This window comes from Sorex fumeus, unplaced genomic scaffold (assembly GCF_029834395.1).
Source record: "Sorex fumeus unplaced genomic scaffold, SorFum_2.1 ptg000038l, whole genome shotgun sequence".
Taxonomy (NCBI): Eukaryota; Metazoa; Chordata; class Mammalia; order Eulipotyphla; family Soricidae; genus Sorex; species Sorex fumeus.
Genome location: NW_026606095.1, coordinates 9456604 through 9480443, shown reverse-complemented (window position 1 = coordinate 9480443; position 23840 = coordinate 9456604). Strand labels below are relative to the sequence as shown.

At 35.8% G+C, this 23840-nt stretch overlaps 1 protein-coding gene across 1 annotated transcript; it reads left to right on the top strand.

Moving 5' to 3' along the window:
- Positions 1-2278: 2278 nt before the first annotated feature.
- Positions 2279-21628, top strand: ANXA1 (annexin A1). Its single transcript, XM_056118784.1, has 13 exons — positions 2279-2339; positions 10195-10271; positions 10366-10474; positions 12170-12264; positions 13361-13474; positions 14435-14525; positions 15798-15877; positions 16059-16115; positions 17392-17485; positions 18330-18425; positions 20334-20392; positions 20619-20741; positions 21286-21628. Exons 2-13 carry the CDS (start codon positions 10206-10208, stop codon positions 21340-21342), a joined length of 1041 nt encoding a protein of 346 aa, XP_055974759.1. The 5' UTR covers positions 2279-2339; positions 10195-10205; the 3' UTR covers positions 21343-21628.
- Positions 21629-23840: the final 2212 nt, after the last annotated feature.

The window sequence follows — 23840 nt, the reverse complement described above, 5'->3', positions numbered from 1 at the left end:
ATAATCTTCTCAATTTATAGTTCTGGTTTGTCATTCAAGTACTCAGAAATCAAGGATCTTTTGTAATTAACACCTGCCTGGGAAAGAATTTTTATGGATAGTGTTTTTTCCAGTGGTAATGCATTGTATGTCAGAATTAATCACAATGCTAGATTTTACCTTTAAACATGGTTTAAATCTAGAGATTTATTTCTCTTATTTACAATGAAAAGAAAGTGTTCTGAAGGCAGGAATGCTTGTGAATACAAAAGAACAATGTGTTCAGCAGCACTACTTAGTATTAAAACTTATGAATATGCACCATTTGTTACTGATTGAGATTTCTGTTGTGTAGCCCCAGGTAATATTATGCCTATATTACAAAAATAGAAACATATTTAAAAGGAAGAAGTTAAGATGTCTCAAATAAGTGATGAAGTAAAATAAAGGTTTAACTGAAGGTTTTTTTTCTGTCATAATTTCTTTAGTTTTAGTTTTGAGTTAAAAAAAATTATACATTTGGTATATGTACTTTTTATTGAATCACCATGAGGCATAGTTGCAAAGCTTTCATATTTGAATTTCAATCATACAATGATCAAACATCCATCCCTCCATCAGTGCACATTTTCTAACATCAATGTCCCCAGTATCCCCCCTCCCCATCCCAACACTCCCCTGACTCTATGGCAGACAATTTTCCCCATACTCTCTCTATACTTTTGGGCATTATGGTTTACAATACAAATACTGCAATATTTGGTTATCACTTTTGGTCCCTTATCTACTTTCAACACATATGTCCCATCGCGAATGATCCCTCCAACCATCGTTGACTTAGCGATCCCTTCTCTATTCCAGCTTCCTTCTCCCCCAGCTCATGAGGCAGGCTTCCAACCATGGAGCAATCTTCCTGACCCTTGTCTCTACTGTCCTTAGATGTCAGTGTCATATTATGCTATTTTATATTCCACAAATCAATACAGCCATCCTATGTCTGTCCTTCTCTTTCTGACTCATTTCACTTAGACGATACGCTCCATGGCCATCTACTTATAAGCAAATTTCATGACTTCATCTTTCTTAATAGCTGCATAGTATTCCACTGTGTAGATGTACCAACGTTTCTTTAACTAGTCATCTGTTCTCCAGTACTCCATTGTTTCCAAATTCTGGCTACTGTTAACAGTGTTGCAATGAACATACAGGTGCGGATGTCATTTCTACTGTGATTTTTTTTTTATCACCTTCAGGATATGGGCTGGAGCGATAGCACAGTGGTAGGGCGTTTGCCTTGTATGCAGCCAACATGGCCGACCTGAGTTCGATTCCTCTGCCCCTCTCGGATAGCCCGGCAAACTACCAAGAGTATCTCGCCCGCACGGCAGAGCCTGGCAAGCTCCCCGTGACGTATTCAATATGCCAGACACAGTAACAACAAAGTCTCCAATGGAGACGTTACTGGGCCCGCTTGAGCAAATCGATGATCAACGGGAGGGCCTTTACTTTACTTTTTACAGGATATATTCCCAGAAGTGGTATTATGGGGTCATATGAAAGTTCAATTTCTAGTTTTTTAAGGAATACCCATATTGTTTTTCAAAAAGGCTGGATCATTCGGCATTCCCATCAACAATGTAAGAGTTCCTTTCTCCCCACATCTGCACCAGCACTGGTTGTTCTTGTTCTTTTTGATGTGTGCCAGTCTCTGTGGTGTGAGATGATATCTCATTGTTGTTTTGAATTGCATCTCCCTGATGAAACGTAGAGCATTTGTTCATGTGTCTTTTGATCATTTGCATTTCATCTTGAGGAAGCTTCTGTTCATTTCTTCTCTCCATTTTTTGATGGTGTTGGAGATTACAATTCTACTACTGTCATTTATATCCTGGATATTAACACCCTATCAGATGGGTATTGGGTAAATATTCTTTCTCCTTCCTTGGACTCTCTCTATACATTTTAAATTTACAATTTCTTTAGATAATATGGCAATGGTTGCTATGAGGAATGGGGTGAATTTTAGGGCATTTTGAGAAATTTATTGCTTTGTAGTCCTTTGGGGAAAAGCAAAAAAAAAAAATAAATAAATAAAAGGGAGAAAAATCTGTCCCGTTTCTTTTCCTCTGTGCTGTCAGCTATTAGTTGGTTCAGCAAATAGTTTTGCAAGACTTATTTCACTTTGTTTGGGGCAAGGCTGAGCCGAGTATTTCAAACAGAAAGCAGCCCATTACTAATTTCTGGTTGCTAGGTGTGGCTTCCTTTCAAACTCTATAAAAGAGAAGTCCAAGGCTCCACTCTCAGTGAAACACACAGAGAAGAATCTCTTCAGTTCTTTGAAAGAAAGAGGAAAATACTAGGTAAGTCACAGCTTTAAGTTTGTGAAACTTTTTCCAAAGTGATACTAATGTTACTGCTTTTGTAGGATTTATTTAATAAAGTTTCATTTAATGAATTTTCATAAGCATTTTTAATTGGGTATTTATCTGGCAAATCCCCGGTGTATTTTTTAAACTTACTTAGAAAAGACAATTTTAAAGAGGATGAAAGTTTTCTTTTCTTCTTCTTTAAATACTACCTTCTTGTACGGGGTTGGTTTGTTACCATGAACAAGAAATAAGAGTATGTTTTTTGTCTTAACAAATTATGAGTTTGCAATAGTTGAGCAACTCCGATGAAATGGTGGAAGTGTGGGTTTCAGGTAATTCTTTCAAAACAGCAGGAACTCATTTATTTTCTTCTTTTGTTAAGGAAACTTGAATATAGGCAAACCTCTTAGTGGAAGACTTACCATTTGTAATTAACATTTTGAAATTAATGTTATGTTTACTCATGACAGAGGATCTGCTCTTAGCTTTCTCATCTAAAGAGGGTGTGGCTGCATTTTTATTCCAGTAATCTCTTGCATAGACAGGCTTTTCAAGTGCTGATCTGAAAACTTAAAGGCAAAGGAAATATTTCCTGTGTGCTGTCAGAAAAATTATCCCTTGGGAATGTTTGTTAGAATCTTAAAGAATTACTCAACTTATTAAGAAGTTGATTTTTGAATGAGCTAATGGTCATAAAAACTCTTAGAAAAGCACGTCTAAGTACTATTTAAACTACTGCTGACTATGTATATTAAAGTGAGAAGTGTTAAATTATAATCGTACATCTGACTATTCATTATAGATAGTCCTTCAAGAGCTTTTCCTTTGGTCCATATTAAATATGGAACTTAATGACCTGATTTTTACTATTTAATGCTGGCTAATTAAGAAAGCTATTCTATTTTCTTTGCCTTAAACTTCTAAAATGTAAGAACTTTGAAAAGGTTATATACCCTTCTTGCCATAGGAATGTGTTTTGCAAATACGAAACATTACTAGGTGTGTTGCAAAATGATCTGAATGCAATGAAAGGCATGAGTACTCATTCTGAAATGGCCTCTTCTCCAGAAATTATACTTCCACCCTCGCTTCAGGCTCAAAGTTATCTGGCAGCAGTCAGTGTTTGACTGATGTTGACAATACAGTTAATTATAACATTATTAGGGACCCAGTTAAAGCTTCATACTTATTAAATACTTTTTTCAATTAAGAAGTCTTCAAAGGTCATTTCTGTATATGTCATCAGTTTGCTGAGTTTTTTGGTAATGTTCTCTTAGACCCATTTATTTATGACCTATTAAAATAAAAATCAAAGCTGATCCAATAAAGTTATTATTTTCTGATAAACTGAAATTCAAATTTGGAATATATGATTTACTCTTGCTTTAAAATAAAATTATTTTATCTGAGGGATTAGAACGATGTAATAAAAGACCTTCCTGCTTGCATTATGCTAGGTTGAGAAATTTAACTTAAAGATTGGCTTTTAGGAGCTATAATGAGTCTAAGACATTATTTATTCCAACACAATTGTTTTTGTAAATAAATTCATTTCCCCTAGAGAAGTTAAATGTCTTCTTTAGATCATAAAGCCAGTTAAGGAGAATTAGATAAAGCTCTAAAGAGTTTGTTTTTTATTAATAAGTGTTCAATATAACACATTTGTTAAATTAGCAAAGATATAGTTACTAAGTAAACAACAATGATTTAGTTTTTGTTCTTTCAAAAATACTTGTTAACATACTAAATGCCAGGAATTTTACCAGGATTAGAGGTAGGTGATATGTTCTCTTTGACTTCCTGGAATTTGCTTGTGAATAGAGAAAACACATTTCTAATGACACAATAGGTGCAATAATGACCAGTTTGGGGGTCAAGGAATTTGAAAATGCACAGGTCATTCAACTTGGTGTTGAGTGAATGAAGGCTTTCTGGACTTGCAACCTATGTTCTATTTGCTCTTGGGAGCAAGAGTTAGGCAAAGATAAATGTGCCTCAATAAGAAAAGAGCATTCTAGGCAAAGGAAAAGCACTGTGGAGGCCTGGAAGCAAAACATTCCTAAGGCTATCATGGAAAAGTGACTCTTCTTAAGCCATGCCATTGTAGAGTCTAATTGCCTCCTTTCACATACATAGCTGTGGGAAGGACTTGTGAAATATTTGTTTTAATTAAAAACTGTGCACAAGTCAAAGCATTAAAAAATAAACTCCTTAAGGCTGGGGTGAATTCTGTCATAGTCTTGATGGATTAACTGGTAAAGAATTTGATTCTCAAGTATTAGCTAATCAAAATAACATCTGTGTTGTTATTACCTTTTCTTGGTTGCTAAATTAAAAGAACGTAGAAAGCTTTGGAATCAAAAGACAGAGATTTAATATGCCTTAATTCTTGCCAATATTGTATAGAAAAATTCTAGAATATTGTAATTCTTTTAGATAGAAATTGGGGATAACTATGGTGCACCAGGCATGGATAATGACTAGTGTTATCTTTGTTAAAATATGATTCTAAAAAGGAAATGAGAATTCAAAGCAAAAAAAAAGAAGAAGTAATGATTCTAACCAGGAAAGTATGATAGACACAAAAATTAGCTTCCTTTGTCACAAATTCTGGAAGTAGCATTTCATGAGACTAACAGAGATTTGCTCGAGCGGGCCCAGTAACGTCTCCATCATGAGACTTATTGTTACTGTGTTTGGCATATCGAACACGTCACGGGGAGCTTGCCAGGCTCTGCCATGCGGGCGAAATACTCTCAGTAGCTTGCCGGGCTCTCCAAGAGGGGCGGAGGAATCGAACTCGGGTCGGCCATGTTGGCTGCGTGCAAGGCAAACACCCTACCGCTGTGCTATCGCTCACTTCAATTTAGGAGTCAGATAGAAAATACAGTGAGTAGGAAAATGACTCCACATGCAGCTTTCTCAGATTCCACCCCTAGATCCGCATGTAGTCCCCTTAGCCCCACTAGGAATGATCTCTGATGTCAGAGCCAAGAGGAAACACTGAGCACTTGAGGTTTGACCCCAGAAATCATAAATGTAGTCAAAGCAAGCATTTTTTTTTAAAGTCCCTGCAATTAATCTTGTGAAACCAAGTTCCATCTCTGGAAAAGTTGCAGACTTAAAAGTTGCATAGAATTACCACATGTTTTCTACCCAGATTCTCCACATGTTAATATTTCACCATGTTTGCTTTATCATTACTTCCTCTTCCCTTTTGTATCTATAATTATTTTTCTATAACATTTGAGAAAACATTGCAGATATGATGTTCCAGAGCCCTTAAATATGCCTGTCTATATATTTTAAAAATAAGAGCACAGGTTGAAGATATGTACAGTGGGTAAGGCATTTATCTTGCCCGTGGTCACCGAGGATTGTATTCTCAGCATCTCATGTGGTCCCCAGAGCACCATCGGGAGTGATCCCTGAATGCTGAGTCAGGGGGAGCCATGAGCATCACTGAGTGTGGTCCTAAATCAAAATGAATAAATAGAAAACAATCAGAATAATTTACTTTTTAAAATTGTTTGTTTTGGGGGCGGTGACCATATCAGAGTCTCAAATACACAAATCCTACACTCAACTACATAGTACTTTTTTCTTCTTTTTAATTTGAGGAACTGTCATAACTAGTTTTACTATTCTAAATTGTCAAGTTGGTACAATATAGTTGGTACCATATCTTGGTGATATTTATTCTAGAGCCTAATAAGCATAGTGGGCATCTTAATACAGATTTACCAATTTTTGTTTCTTGTTGCATAAGATACAGAGTATGCTTTTGTGACACATAGAATCCAAATATAGTAATATGCATAAAACTAAATCTTGTAGAGAGATAATCTGAGACTGGTATGCAGTTCCTAGTCTCAACAAGATCATTAATTTATAAGAAGTGTGAATATTGTTATCTTCCATAGAGTTAGACCTATGTGAAAAGAATGTATTTCATCTTCAAATTAGATGACATAAAACAATAAGATTATTTGTCTTCAAGAATTTATCAGTAGTTATATGTTAAGTCAAGATAAATTAGTAAAGTAAGTTCTTACATATCTTGCTCAAAATACTGCAACTAGTAGAACATTTAAAACTAAACATGTCATGTATATATGGGCTACTTAAATTATTGTAATTACTTTATTTACTTATTTTTGCAGTTTCAGGAATTGAATCAAGGATCTCATTCATAGATATAAGAAAAGCTCTCAAGAACTGAGACACAGTTCCATCCCTAAATTATTTTTCTTGAGTATAATTCTATTTCACAAACCAAATCAAAACATGTATCATAATAATGACAATAGTTAAGAAGAATAACTCCCATTTGTATACTGATTACCAGTTTATAATGTATGTATGGATTATTTCTTTATATTTAAAGCTAGAGGTATAGCACTGTAGCACTGTCCTCCTGTTGTTCATTGATTTGCTCGAGCGGGCACCAGTAAAGTCTCCATTGTGAGACTTCTTGTTACTGTTTTTGGCATATAGAATATGCCATGGGGAGCTTGTCAGGCTCTGCCGTGTGAGCAGGATACTCTTGGTAGCTTTCCGGGCTCTCCGAGAGGGACGAAGGAATCGAACCTGGGTTGGCTGCATGCAAGGCAAATGCCCTGCCTGCTGTGCTATCACTCCAGTCCAAAGCAAGAGTTACCTCCAGATTATTGAATTTGGACATTATGAAATATAAAACTGCAGTTTTTTGGCAAAGAGTAGATAAATATGCATTGGATAGTCATAATAATTTATTAATACAATTGATCAAATATTTTTGCTATATTTGTGAGGTATGCCACAGTTAGCAGAAGGTTCCTATAATGAATATTCTAGACTTTAGACACCTTACTAGCAGAACATGATGAAATCTATTTCTCTGAAAACAATGCTTTATGCTCTCATAATCCTCGTATATTTAAATTTTTCTAAGAGATATTTTTGAGTTGAGAAATCTTTTCATCTAATCATTTCCATGAGATTGATTTTATTCAGGCTGTTTTTCTTTTATAGACCCTACATTCATGTCATCCAAATTTTTTCAGACCAAAATCTAGGAAGTTAGAGGACATGTTACAAAGCTGTCTCCTTTGTGTATAATATATGACAATATTATATAAGATAACTTCGACAGTTTTATTATTTTATTAGATTATACAACCATAAGAGGAATATTATTACTTTTCTACACTTTGTAATTTGAAAAATAATTCATGCATCATGTATTCATTTTTGTGTGATTCTGATTTTGGTTAGAGTGCCAAGAATTAAATCCAGAACCTCATACTTTTGAGACAAATATCTACCACTGAAGTATATTGAAGTATATTCACAGTCACACCCTTTACCCCAACTACGATCTGTCTGTCTGTCCTCCTGTTGTTCATTGATTTGCTCGAGCGGGCTCAGTAACATCTCCATTGGAGACTTTGTTGTTACTGTGTTTGGCATATCCAATATATCACGGGGAGCTTGCCAGGCTCTGCCGTGTGGGCAAGATACTCTCGGTAGTTTGCCAGGTCTCCGAGAGGGGCAGAGGAATCGAACTTGGGTCTGCCATGTTGACTGCGTGCAAGGCAAATGCCCTACCGCTGTGCTATCACTCCAGCTCCCCCACATACACACAAACATATTTAGGGACGGTTTCCACAGCAGAGCACACCTGGTGGTGCTCCTTGGGGCAATGTTATGTAGAGACTGAACTTGGGTTTCATGCATGCGAGGCATGTACTCTGACCATTTGAGCTACCCTTCTGGTCTTAGGTAGGTGAGCCTTTTCAGAAGTAACAAGATGAGGTAAAGTTTTCATAGAATATAATTTGATGTAGAGATTTATCTTTTAAATTATAATAAATAATGTTCTTTATTTCTTATTAAATATTTTGATGGTTTCATTTTATAATTATAGAGCTGAAATTTTTGGAAAATAAAACTGTTAAATGAACAATTATACCACTCACTTTGAGGTTCCACTCTATTAAAGGCAAGAATAAAATGACAAAAATTGCAGCAAAAATTGCTAAAGCTTTTGGATGTACCAATGAAAACAATTGTAAAATAAAACTTTCACCAACAGCAATTGCATCAGATTACAACTGTAACAGGAACTAATACCACATATAAATTGCACATCATGACTTTACTGATGGAAAATAGCTTCATATTGGTGGGGGGTAGGGTAAGGATTGTGGGAAGGAAGATATTAAATGATGTACAGTATATTGATTCTTCTCACAGATGATAGAATAGTAATTGGATCAAACCTTGCGATAATCAAGTAGAGATTATTTCTGTTTTGGATAATACTTTTCTCATATATTTAATCGCATTACTTGCAACAGTGGTTATTTTTTAGCTAGTGGAGATTAAAACATTTTGTCTGAACACGCTTTTAAGGAATTAGGTTATAGTATTAGTTCTCATGAGTCATTAACTTCAGATCAAAAGTTAAACTGTAGAGATTTCCTTCCAATAACCTGACATAAAATCATAAGTGGTCTCTGGAGGAATGAGTAGAAAAATGTGGAAAAAGATTGAATACGGAGACAAAAAACACACATTCATAGACAAAAAGTGTCATTGATAATTTCTTTTGTGGAGAAAACAAAAAACACATTAGCTTTAAAGATATATCAGGTTTAAAAAAAAGTAACTGATTCATTAAAAAATATTGCTGAAGGATGAGAACAATAAAAAAAAAAATTGAGATAGAGTTTTTTCAAAGAAATCATACAGGGTGGCAAATTTACCCTAAAATTCCTGTTAGAGTATAAAAATTTGTTACATAAATTTTATATGTTTTTTAAAGGTATGGAAAGCATGTCAAAGCAATATCTTGACCATAAATAGGAAAAATTATGGAAATGGTGATCACACCATGTGCTGAAATAATTTTCTAACACAGAATGGAAAAACCATTCAGGGAGAAAATTACATCTTAAATTTATGAATTTGTGAATAGAGTTTTGAATCTGAATTCAATCCTATAGATTTTTATATATAATTGTCCTTTATAAAACTACACATTAAGTTCTTTATTTAGGCTTTTTTTTTATGGTACCAATTAATCCTATATACCTCCAAAGTTTGTTAAGTGATCTCTATTAAACAAAATAGTTTAACTCATCCATTCTCCATTACACAGGATGCAAGATCTTTTTAAATATAAATAAAATCAAGCTACTTTCATTTTTCAAAATCTTTTTATGTTTTCCAAAGAAAAATAATGTTTGGGAATACCTTTAAAGTATTTAATAATGCCCTGGTAAGCTTTCAGCTTTTCAACTATGTCAAGTTTTTATTAACGTTTCTGTCATGTTAATCTTGGGTCATTCGAGAAGAGGCTTAGATTAGCCAGCATTTCCTAATTTAAGAAATTTCTTTAGTTTATTTGTTTTCTGGGCAGAGTAGAGTAGTTGTAAATTCTTTGAGATAAAAGGTGATATTTTAATACTTTTGAGCAGTTTTGGTATATATTTGGTCTGTGAATCTAGAATAATGAAACAAATCACTAGTGCTTCTGTTCAGCAATTGTGCTTCTTTTGAGAAATTATTGAAATTGTGAAGTCTAAATTGAGTTTGTCAAGGAAAAGCTACATTTCTGTGTAGAGATTTTGGGACTATAGAATAAGATTCCCTCAAATGAATTAACATTTACTATTTTGTTTTGGATTGTAAGGCCAAGTTTGCTCTACGTATTGTGTATGGGAGAGGTGGTGTACATGTGTGGTGGGTTGTGTTCTTTCATTCATTTATTTTATTACAGCTCAGGTCACATGATTATAATAGATTTAACTTTCATGGATTTGATGAACACTTTCTACATCTCCCCATTTTTCCCTTGCAGATACTTAAAAAATGTCGATGGTATCAGAATTCCTCAAGCAGGCCTGGTTTATTGATAACGATGAGCAAGAATACATTGTAAGTCAAGTGACGATGAAGTAACTTAGTTAAATCATAATACAGAAAATAATATGAATGAATGGAGGATGATTTCTTTCTTTCTCATTCACAGAAAACTGTAAAAGGATCCAAAGGTGGCTCTGGGTCTGCCGTGTATCCCTATCCTTCCTTTAATCCATCCTCAGATGTTGAGGCTTTGCATAAAGCAATAACAGTTAAAGGTAATTATGAGTTCTCCAAACCCTCCCTTCCTGGATATTTCAGAATGGTCTTATGAAAGGCTACTTAAAAGACATGTTCAGTGGCATCTGTTTCACTATAAATATATTTAAAAAAATCTGCTGTCAAATGAAAATACATTTACTTTCAGAATACAGGAACTTTTGGTGAAACCAATGGAATCTACACAGATACGACCAATTTCTTTCTTCCTTTCATTTCTTTGTGGTGAGGAGAATTCCCAGAGTGCTCAGGGCTTAACTCCTGACTCTATGCTCATAGTTCACTCCTGACTATGAGCTTAGGGAAACCATAGACAGAGTCAGGGATTGAACCAGGGTTGACCACATGCAAACCGATTGCCTCAATTAACTCCTGAAGTATCTCTATGACCTTACAAGAAATATCCTAAGCGGTTGATTTCTAGTAGAAACTCAGTGTTGAAATCTCTGTTCCCACGGGGACTTTAAAAATGGGCAAATACATTTTTCATAAAATATTGCTTATATAGGTATTTAAAACCCAAGTGTAAATCACTAGTCAAGTCATTTGGAGGTGGCTTATTTGTCGGAAATATTTTATTTTTAAATTAAAAAAAATTATTGAGGCATTGTGAAACACGCAGTTATAAATCTGTTCAGTCATAGGATCTTCCAATGCCCATCCCTTCACTAGTATACATTTCCCACCACTAATATGCTCAGTGTCCTTTCTGCCACCACCCTCATACCCCACCCCATTATAGTCTGCCACTATGGCAGGCAATTTTCTTCTCCCTGCCTCTCCTCACCCCCCCTTTCCTTCTGGACCTTCTGGTTCACAATACAAGTACTGACAATCATGTTTATCCCTTTACCTACTCTCAGCACTCAATTTTTGTCCAGAGTGATCATTTCATCTATCACTGTCACAGTGGTTCTCTTTTCTATTCTAACTGCCCCCCTCTTACATGTGGCAACTTAGGAAAGTATGTTATTATGCACCTAAATATCCTCTCTCTTTTTTCCCTCTATCCTTTTTCTTTTTGTTCCCACTATGACAACCAGCCCTCATATCAGCTGGTTGTGGTGATCACAGAACCACACAACTGTGGTACTTGCACATGCGATTGTGATGTTTGTCAAGGGGTGATCACCTGATTTTGGTGCTTGCACTCAGTCATGGAGCTCACCAGGAGTCATGCGTCTTAGATGCAGTAATCAGTACAAGTATTCACTCTGAATCATACTCCTGATATTGGTGTTCAGACATCTTTAGTTGTGGTTCTCTCTGGGGTTTGCACTCTAAAGCTGTGTTGCTCTATTACAATGACTGTTAGTACTCACTGTTACTGTTGCAGTTCCAAGAGTCCCAAACAATAAAGTTGCTAAGACTCACTCTGGTGCAGGTGAACAGTGCTGGGGAGTCAAACTCATGGTCTCACACTGGCAAACCACACACCTTTATCGACCAAGCCATCCCTAGGAGCCCTCTCGTAACATCTGAACTAGGTTAAGACACTGAAGCACAGGAATCCTAGGAATCAGTTCTTTTCCTACTCAAAGGAGTGGACTACAATTCATGTTCCTCCGGCATGCTATCTATAATTGTTTCTCTTTGTTAGGAAGTTTATTCAGAGCAACTTGATCTTGAATCATTTGGTATCAAGGATTGATGATGCAACTCCATTGTAAACTGTTCGATCTTCCAATTTCCAGGTGTGGATGAAGCAACCATCATTGACATCCTTACTAAGAGAAATAACGCACAGCGTCAGCAGATCAAGGCAGCGTATCTCCAGGAAAAGGGGAAGGTAGGTGGGAAGGGCAAATTTGAACCTTTAATTTCAATCACACTTATGTTGAAACGCGGATGTTGAAGCACAGTTTCCTGTTTTTAAATACATACAGACTGTAGTATATTTCATTACAAGAAGAACTAGAGTTGCAGGATTTATCCACATACTTGCAACTGAACCCTTTTTAGAGAATTTACTGATCTAATACAGAGGTCATTTCAATTTAAGTTCTTCGAGGATGTAGTACTCCATACTAGAGAAAACTTGTTAACTTGTATGTAAGCATTAAGTTTATCATGGACAATAAAGAAAACATTTCAATTTAAATGTGCTTTCTACTAATATTTAATCTGAAGTGATTAATGCCTAAATGTAGTTTGTACATGCATACATTTCTACATTAAAGGCATGCTTTACACTTTTAATGCTAGAGATCTTACATGTTACTATAGACCTTACATGTTACTTTTGGGGGCTGGAGTGATAGCACAGCGGTAGGGTGTTTGCCTTGCACACAGCCAACGTGGCCGACCCGAGTTCGATTCCTCCGCCCCTCTCGGTGAGCCCGGCAAGCTACCAAGAGTATTCCATATGGCAAACACAGTAACAACAAAGTCTCCAATGGAGATGTTACTGGGCCCGCTTGAGCAAATCAATGATCAACGGGAGGGCCTTTACTTTTTTACTTTACTTACACTTTTTATACCACATATGGGCAAATTTTGGCAAAGAATTTTGATTGAAAATTCCATAATGTCAATGCTTTGAGTAGTGTATACTTCAATTACTGAAAACTTGAGAGTCTACTCTTTTAAAGTATTGCTATTATTGTTTCTGTTAAATCACAAACTTCTAGGTTTCACCTTTGTGAATTACTTTCCACATTAATGATTGTGACCCTCTCCTTTAATTTATCAGAAATCTAGAAAATTTTATCTTTATCACTCGAAAATGAAAAGATTAGAATAGCTTCTAAATGCCTGGGATTGTTTGATAAAGAAGAGGAGCTCTATACTGCCCAGCTGTTGATTAGTACTCAGCAGTACTGTGACCTGAGGTCAGGTAATATCTCATTGCTGTGGAATTGAAGTCTTGATAATCTCTGTTCCAGCCCCTGGATGCTGCTCTGAAGAAAGCCCTTACAGGTCACGTTGAGGAAGTTGCTTTGGCGCTGTTAAAAACTCCAGCTCAATTCGATGCTGATGAACTCTACGCTGCCATGAAGGTATCAACTCCTTTGCTTTTTAGCAAATCTCCCCTCAAGACAAAGTAATGGTCAAGTCCCCTTATGTCTACTAACATTTCCTCAATATCTAGCATAGGACCTATCAAGTGGGAATAAAATTAATGAATTAATTCATTATAAATATTGGGATTAACAACAATAGTGTATTTTGTCCTACTCATGATGGCTCTATATAATCACAATGTCACTGTTACTGTCCTGTTGTTTATCGATTTGCTCGAGCGGGCCCTGTAACATCTCCATTGTGAGATGTGTTGTTGCTGTGTTTGGCACATTGAATATGTCATGGGTAGCTTGCCAGGGTTTGCCGTGTGGGTGTGATACTCTCAGTATCTTGTCGGGCTCTTTGAGAGGGGCAGAGGAATTGAACCTGGGTCGCGTGGGTCAGCTGCACATAAGGCAAATGCCCTACTGCTGTGCTATCACTCCAGCACTGCACTGACCATGTATGTATTTGTCCTAAATATTGATATCAAATGCACTTTTGGTTAACAGCAATAAAAGAAAGCTTATTATAATAATAATCAAATTGTTATTATATTATCAAATTGTGACTCTTTGGGCTGGAGCGATAGCACAGCGGTAGGGCATTTGCCTTGCACGTGGTCGAGCCGGTCAACCCAAGTTCAATTCCTCTGCCCCTCTTGGAGAGCCCAGCAAGCTACCAAGAGTATCTCGCCCAGACAGCAAAGCCTGGCAAGCTACCCGTGATGTATTCGATATGCCAAACACAGTAACAAGTCTCACAATGGAGACGTTACTGGGTCTGCTCAAGCAAATCGATGAACAACAGAAGGACAGTGACAGTGACTATTTACTATTTACTGAAAATTCTGAGGAAATTGAAATAAATGTCAACTCTGAACAAATTCCAGGTTATAAAGTCTAGTTGCTACTCTTAACAGGAGATGTTTCTCTATTTCTCTTTATTTTTTAAAGGGTGCGGGAACTGATGAAGATACTCTGAATGAGATCTTGGCATCAAGATGTAACAGAGAAATCAGAGAAATTAATAGAGTCTATATGGAAGGTAAGTTTTAGTAAGTTTTAGGTAAGGGTCATGTAATACCTCACTTACTCTTAGTTTCTAGCTAGACCCATGAAGATGAAAGATATCTTGTCTCACTTTAACTCTTCAGAGAACATTTCTCCTCACTGATAAAGTCAATGTTGTCAAGAGATTAGCTGCACCTGAGTCTTGGGCAATGCTGAGATTTAACTATTTTCCTTTTCTTGGTTTTCAAGTTCCCAGTAAATTTATTTCTCAGTCTAGTATGTGAGATGACATAGGATATTTTGCCTTAATTTTTCAGTCCAGCTATAGTGAATGCACCAGCTCCACATGTTATTTTCAGAGCAACATAAAAAGGAATCAGAATAAGAACATTTGTAACCTCATTTTAAAATGATTATATTACCAGTATTTATCTTAGATCATATTTAAGTGACAATATTCAAAAGGGTCATTACTCTTTTAATTTATTTGCATGATAAAAGATGTTTACAAAAGCAAAATGTGTACATTTTTCTCTACTCCTACCCAAAATATAGCTCAATGATAACTTAGAGAAGTTCTGTGCAATTATAAACAAAGTCCATTTTAACTGTAATTTTTTAAATAAATGTATCTATTTATAGTTAAAACAGGTGTTTAAACAACTTTTAGAGTTCAGTAAAATTTTAAATCTATATTTACACATATATACATATATTTCACATATTAAGCTATCACATAATTTGTAGTTGTTAATGTAGATATCTATATTCAAGCAAGTACTTGTAGTTACTCTTTTAAATAAATGTTATAGTAGTTCCACTGTTAGTTTTTCTTTATTATTTTATTATTTTTGGGGTCATATTTGGCAGTGCTCAGGGCTTACCCCTGGCTCTGTACTCAGGCTTCACTTCTAGTGGTGCTCAGGGTACCATATTACAGTGCTAAGGATTGAACCTGGTGGTCTGTGTACAAGGCAAACACACTACCTGCTATATTCTTTCTTTACGGTTTTCTCTCAATTTCAGTATTATTTAATAATGATGCAATGATTCAATGGTGCTTATATAAGTAGTTTTTTATTAGCATTGTTAGCTATATTTCTTCTTTTGTCTTTTAGGAACTACATTTAATAATTAAAATTTTTTCTTGCTCTCATTTCTCTATTTTATTCTTCAAATACTAATATTTAAACATTATTGAACAATTGGCATAGTAACTAGCAGGTCAATATACAGATACCAGGCATATCATTACATCGTCATCATCATCACCAATTTGCTACAAGATAATTTTTTTTTCTTTCAGAACATAAGAGAGATCTGGCTAAAGACATCACGTTTGACACGTCTGGAGAATATCGGAAGGTTTTGCTTTCTCTAGTTAAGGTAAAATTTAAAAAACTTCAGGAGCTTCCTCCTGTGTAAAGACGGAAGTCTTACCTTTTATTACCCTCTGGAAATTTGCTCTCTTGCTCAAGAACATTACTTTGTTGTTTTAAAGAGGATTAAGTTCTTCATGTGGTGACATGTGTGAAATCAATATAAGAGAATGGGATATTTTTTTCAGGGTGACCGATCTGAGGATGTGAGCATGAATGAAGACTTGGCTGACACAGATGCCAGGGTAAGCAAGTACTTACAAGTTCCCAGGGAATTGGCTTTCTATTCCAAATAAGTCTATGTTATATGAGATTACCACTAGCTACCTTCCTTGTACAGCAAACCTAGGATCCTCTGAAAGGACAGTGTCACCTAAAATTCATTTTCTGAATTATGTGCATTGATTGTCCTGTACCTGAGCTGTCCTAGAGAAGAAAAATGAGACATCGACATTTTGAATAGACCTTATAAAAAATTGGGCAGTAGTGTATTAAAAGGAAATGAAACTGATTTTGATGAATCATTTTCTTTTTTTAAAAATTTTTATTAGTGAAACACTAGATGAATCATTTTGAAGAATAGTTTGTTGTGAAAACATGATTTTCTTATTTTTCTTTTTTCATTTGTTCCTTCCCATTTTAAGACTATGAAATCTTTGTGACATATACTTAATATAGTCACATGGATTAGTGTGATTCTGAAGGGTGAGGATAATTTATATTTCAATTAACATAGGGCTGGAGTGATAGCACAGCGGTAGGGCGTTTGCCTTGCATGCAGCCAACATGACTGACCCGAGTTCGATTCCTCCGCCCCTCTCGGAGAGCCCGGCAAGCTACCGAGAGTATCTCGCCTGCACGGCAGAGCCTGGCAAGCTCCTCGTGACACATTCGATATGCCAAACACAGTAACAACAAAGTCTCCAGTGGAGACGTTACTGGGCCGGCTCGAGCAAATTGATGATCAACAGGAGGGCCTTTACCTTTACCTTTACCTAACATAGAAAAGTTGTGATACTAAGGCAGGGATTATCTTTTTGTCATTTATAAAAGAGGGAAAACTGTAATCTAATAAGGCCATATTATTTAAGATTTCATAACCATTAAATTAGAGATTTGGAATTTGTGGCACAATTGGAATTTAAATCCAAGAATACCCCATCAACATCTGAGATGCAGATTTTAGTTGTTAGTGATTGAATAGCAAAGTTTGCTGATTTATATATTTTAAAGCTTCTAGATAGACTTTTGGAACTGTCATAATATAAAGCACATTCTTAAAGTAGTTTAATTTAACGAAAGTGGTTTTTTCACACTCTAGTCTCTAAACTTTGGAAGACATTCCAATATATTACGGGATAAGATATTTGACAAACAAATTTCCTATCTTCAAGAAATTTGAAATCTTAGCATTATTAGTTCAAATCATGTTAGATGCAAGCAGCGGTCAGAAATCTGACATTATTTTTCAGATATCAAGCCAGCAGATAACCAAGTATTTATTTTTCTGTTATTTGACAGGCCTTATATGAAGCAGGAGAGAAAAGAAAAGGGACAGATGTCAATGTCTTCAGTACCATCCTGACCACCAGAAGCTATCCCCATCTTCGCAGAGGTAAGAATTTTAAAAATAATAATAAAACGCTCCCCAGAAACTATTCATAAAAAGATATATTTTGTTTATGATATATTAAAGGGAGAGATGTCTCAATCTGCCACAAACTGTACTAAATTAATATAGTGTTCTTGAATCTTTAATGTATCCCACTTTCAGCAACCATTTTATAGTATTTGAAACACATTTTTGTGACTGTAATATATATACAGAACACTATTTCTATGCTTTCCCTATTTCTACCCATACTCCCACAATATATGTAATATATATGACAAAATATGTGCTCACAATAGATCAACTGATATTGCAATGAAGAAAAATGAGTAAAAGATCAGTGAAGAAAATAATATATAGATGCTACGGGGATAAAAATAAGACTATTTATCTTTGAGCACAAGATTTAACTCTAAGATTTCTGGAAGGCAAGATAAAGGGAAAATCATGAGAATCACCTCAAGTCTGTTATAGTATAATAGTACACTGAGTTCCAATATTGCAATTAAGAGAAGTTTACGACAAAGATTCTTATGTATAAGGGAACATTAATTTGCTATGACACTTAGTTCTGATATATTGCTATGGTTGTCAATCACATAGCATTTCTAATAAATGTCAACACTTGCAAAAATGTCCCCAGTTTCCACAAGAGCACCAAAATAATCATGCCAGTTACATCCATAGAAGAAGATGAAGCTTTCAAAATATGCTCATTGAGTAAATGAGCTTTAAAATTGTATTGACATTCAGATGTTCCAAAGAAAAGAGTTGTTCTGAGTCTGCTAAAGTGTGCTAAAGATTGGGATGCTGTGTATTATTTCTAAGTTTAAATTTATTTACTTAGTGTTTCAGAAGTACAGCAAGTACAGTGAGCATGACATGAACAAGGTACTGAAACTGGAAATGAAAGGCGACGTCGAAAAATGCTTCCAAACCATTGGTATGTAGGCCTGGAGAGAAAGTGCTAACTTGAAATTGTTAATGTTGTCCATAATTTATTAAGAAAATGAACAAAAATAAAACTGAATAACTCCCATCTCCTCGGAGTTCAGATAATCTGTTTAAGTCTTCGAAAAGAGACAAAATTGAAGATTATTTAATGAATATTTAGCTAAAGGTAGACAGTATCACTGTATCACTGTATCACTGTCATTCCATTGTTCATTGATTTACTCAAGCGGGCACCAGTAGTGTCTCCATTTGTCCCAGTCCTGAGATTTTAGCAACCTTTCCTTACTTGTTTTTCCCAATGCTGCCGAAATGGAGGCTCTTTCAGGACTATGGGAATGAGACCCATTATTGTTACTGTTTTTGGCATATCGAATACGCCAGAGGTAGCTTGACAGACTCTGCCATGTGAGTGGGAAACTCTCTGTAGACAGTAGGCTTTTAAATCCAATAGGTATTATTCCTCTGTTTAGAAGATAGGCAGATGAAAAATACTTAGGGAGCAGTTGCTCATGCCCAGTGATGGACAAGACTAAATTTAGCGCAAAAGAAAGTTAGAAATGCCATTAAGAGCATGACATTTAGGATCAGATCAATGTAGATTCAAATTATGACTTGTCACTTGATGACTATATAATCATGTTCAAGATCGGAGAGTCCAATTCATTCAATCTCTGGCAGCTTCTGAGATCTGTTGAGGAATCAAAGTTCTCAAGGTCTTTTCTGTTTTTTGTTTTGCTCTTTTGGGGTCATACCTGGTGATGTTCAGCAATTACTCCAGGCCCTGCACTCAGGGATCACCCATGGCCAGGCTCGGGGGACCATGTCTGTTGCCAGGGATCAAACTAGGCTTAGAATCATTCAAGAGAAGCACCCTATTGTTTCTACTATCGCTGGACCCAGTTTTCATGCCATTCAGATGACCAAGCAGAGTTGAGAACCTGCATTCTAAAATGGTGCACCTTAAACAGTAATGGGAACACACACATCTCCTGAAAATCTAGTATAAATACAGATTGCTATTTTATTTTTTATTTAAATGGGGCCTGGAATTCTACATTTCTTACAGTTTCCTAGTTAATGTCAATCTTTTGGTCCAAGGATTATACTTTGAGTAGTAAGCTGGACAATCTTACTAATATGCATGTTTATTCATGTTTTGTCAACTGCATATTTAAAATCTATCACATATCACTTAAGAATTCTTTTTATCAACATGAAAATGGCCTATACTCCATGCCTATGTGGACTTTAATGCCCATTAACCAACTTTTAGTAGGAAAAGTCAATTTTACTCAAAATAGCAAAATCACCTTGGATTTAAGAGGATTTAAGATGAAAGAAGATTGGGCTGGAGAGATAGCACAGGGTGTTTGCCTTGCATGTGGCTGACCCGGGTTCGATTTCCAACATCCCTTATTGTCCCCTGAGCACCGCCAGGAGTAAGTACTGAGTGTAGAGCCAGGAGTAACCCCTGTGCATCGCCAGGTGTGACCCAAAAAGCAAAAAAAAAAAAAAGATGAAAGAAGATAGATGGTGATGTAAAGGAAAAGAATATTCAAAACCACCCACTAGAGAGTCTCTTATAAGCCATAAACCCCACCTTGGGTCTTGGAAGTAGACTAAGGATGGAGAATAGAACCTTGCTGGTAAAGGGCTGAGACAGTGAGTCATCAACTGGAAGTGCACAGGTCCTGGGTTTTAGGAGCTGCATCTCATGATTCCCTGAGCACTATTATGTGCAACCTTGGCAGCTCCCTTCACTGTCAAGATGCCCAACCCCATCCACACAGACGTATAGAATCTTTATTGCACAACTTGCTCTTTCTGGTTTCTTTCATGCCCACGTATTAATTAAATTCTCTCTCTCTCTCTCTCTCTCTCTCTCTCTCTCTCTCAGTGATGTGTGCCACAAGCAAACCAAGGTACTTTGCTGAGGAGCTGCACCGTGCCATGAAGGTAATGTTTGCCTGCATGCTTTCTTCAGGGGAAATTGTTGTTTGTGGAAGAGCACCTCTTATTGTTTGAAATTACATTTATTTTCATATCTTCCCATTAAGAAAAATCATTGTTCCAGCCAATGGAAGGAGGGGGTGTTGGGAACAATACATTGCCTTATTAGAATAAAATTCTGTTGGATTTGTTGTTGATGACTATGAGAAACACCATTCTTTATTTTGGACAGGGCATTGGGACTCGTCATAAGAAATTGATCAGAATTATGGTTTCCCGCTCTGAAATTGATATGAATGATATCAAAGTATACTATCAGCAGCTGTATGGCATCTCTCTCTGCCAAGCCATCCTGGTATGTTGTAATTTTCATAAGACTAACTCACAAATCGCAACTCCTTTTGCAAACCCTTCAAAGAGAAAGGCTGACTTAACACATCTTTAAATGTCTTATATAAGATTGATTTGCTATGTTATCTTTTAGGTAAACTGAACTTTCACTCTTAGCTGTTTCTATACTGAAATTCCTTCCTTCCTTCCTTCCTTCCTTCCTTCCTTCCTTCCTTCCTTCCTTCCTTCTTTCCTTCCTTCCTTCCTTGCAAATATTTTCTTGGAAAATTATAACACAATTTACAACATAATAAATTCAGAGATGGTCACAGTTTAAATCATAAACATGACTGCTATTTATATAACGAAAAATTAACAAATATCAGTTATCAGCTATAAGGATTATATAATTTAAATATATTCATTATCTTTATAAAAACTCGAGATAACAGATGTGCTTTGATATATATTATATTACTGTTTATTTAAAAATACAATAACTTATAAATAAAGATATACTCATTGTGATTTCAATTATCATTTAGTATATTCTGTTTTTTAATCAACAGGATGAAACCAAGGGAGATTATGAAAAAATTCTGGTGGCTCTTTGTGGAGGAAACTAAATATCCCTATGATGGTCTTAAACATTTAATCAGAAGACTTTTTTCACCATTTTTGTTGATTCTATACCTTAGGATTAAGTAGAATTCTTTGCAGTAGTAATAGTTTTTCTAATTGCTTTCTGAAAGAAACATGTAATGTTGTTAGAAAAACATTATATATCACAGCTTAGTAGGAATAATTTTTTTAAATATATTTATCCCCAAATATAAAGCTGTAAGAAACATGCCCTAGTAATATTTCTGAAGAAAGGTGTTTGTGTTACAAAAATAAAAGTATTTTATGAGATGATTGGTGTATTGGTTTTTCTATTCTTTTTTTTTCTATGTGTAATAGAATGTCTATGTTTAATTTCAAGGGATAGGATTTTGATTTATAGTAATTTAATGAAATTTATTTTGCATGGTAAAGAAAATATTCACAGTTAAAAATGGTTTTCTTGCATTTTCAGAGAGGCAAGATCATTAAGATAATTTTATATCAATAAATCTATTTCACCATCATTATAGCAATGGGACACAGAGCTTGTATTTTATGAACCAGAATAAATATTAAATTAAAATGTCAATAAGCATTCCTCACATTTAAAAACTAGAACTTGCATGTTTAATTTCCTAAGAAATTCCTAAACTATATATCAGAGTGATTGTACCATTTAACTTTACCTTGATAAATATCACTGTCACTGTCCTCGCGTTGTTCATGGGTTTGCTCGAGCAGGCCCAGTAACATTGTGAGACTTGTTACTGTGTTTGGCATATCGAATATGTCATGGGTAGCTTGCCAGGCTTTGCCGTGCGGGAGAGATACTCTTGGTAGCTTGTCAGGCTCTCTGAGAGGGGAGGAGGAATATATATATATATATATATATATATATACATACATATGTATATGAATATATATACATATATATGTATATATACATATATAGGAATATATATATATATACATATGTATATATATATATATGTGTGTGTGTGATATAATTTCTTTATAAAATTGCCAGCATTTGGTATTGGCACTACTTTATATTTTGCTATCACTTATTTTTTTATTGTTGAGTTGTGAGAGTTTCTCATACATATACCCAACTATGGTCTTTTGCTCTGAGTATGTGGTTTGCAAATATTTTTTTGTTTATGGTTTGTCTTTTTATCCTCTTACTAGTCTTTCTCTAAACAATGATTTTAGGTTTTAACAAGGCATGCATTTTCAATTTTTCTTAATACTAACAACTTTTGCTCTCACGTTTCCAGACTCTGTACCTTCCCTTTGGTCTGAAAATGATCTGTCATTCTTCCTAAAAGTTTTGTAGTTTCCTTGTTTTATATTTACATTGTGATTCATGTTTTAGCCAGTGTGTGTGAAATTTAAGTGAATATTATTGTCATTCTTTTTGAATGCCCAATTGCTCCAGCACCATTTTTTAATTAACAGCCACTATCACACATGGCCAAAGGTGCTCAGTAACCACCAGGGCCAACAGGATCATACAAGGCCGGCCGTACTAAGGAGCCACCAGGGTTACACCAGTGATGCACACTCTAATGTGATGTTGGGACTCAAACTCTCATACATTCTTGGGATGGGCTTAATCTTTGAACTTAAACTTTGAATCTCGAAGATGGCGGCCGCATGGGAGCCTGGTGGAGAGCAGGTCTGAGCCGGGAGTGGGGGCGCGATGGGTACCTCATGGGACGGGGGGCGCCCCGGCCCGTCCTTCACGCCCGACCGAGGTCACCAGTTGCCCCCCACGAGCGGCTCTTCAGCACGGCCACGGCCCCAGAAGCACAGAGACCAATCTCTTAATTATCTGACTCTCAGTAGAAATACTTGCAGGGTTAATAAATAAAATAGCAGAAATCCAAAACCACGTGGCCGCGATAGTGGCCGCACGACATCATTTAATTCTTGAACCCAGCTGTAGAAAGCAGATCATTTCACAATGCTTTTTCAACATGGCTGAGTTTGGGGGGGGGTGGGTAAAGTCTAAATAATAATGGTGCAACTTTTATCAAAACAATGAAGCTAGTCAAAGTAGACAGAGTGTTAACTAGAATTCATCTACTCCACAGACATTGGAGGGGGGTTTGAGGGTTGGGGTTTATTGGGGTTCTTCGTGGTGAAAAATAAGTATCAGTAAAGGGAATTGTGATTGATATTTGCATGACTGAGACCTAAACTTGAGAGCTTTGTAATTTTTCCCACAGCGATTCAATAAATAAATAAATAAATAATTTTAAAAAAAAACTTTGAATCTCTCTGGTGCTCCTGCACCTTATCTATTTGTTTATTTGTGCTTAGAACTGGCTTTGTGGTCAAGGTCAAGGATCACTCCTGGCAGGCTCAAGGAACCATATGGGTATCAGAGGTAAACCTGAGTCACTTACATATAAGGCATGTGTTTAAGCTGCTGTACTATATTTAGGCCCTCCTGCATAATTTTTAAAATTCCTTCCTTGGGAGCTTGAGAGATAGCACAGCGGGTAGGGGGTTTGCC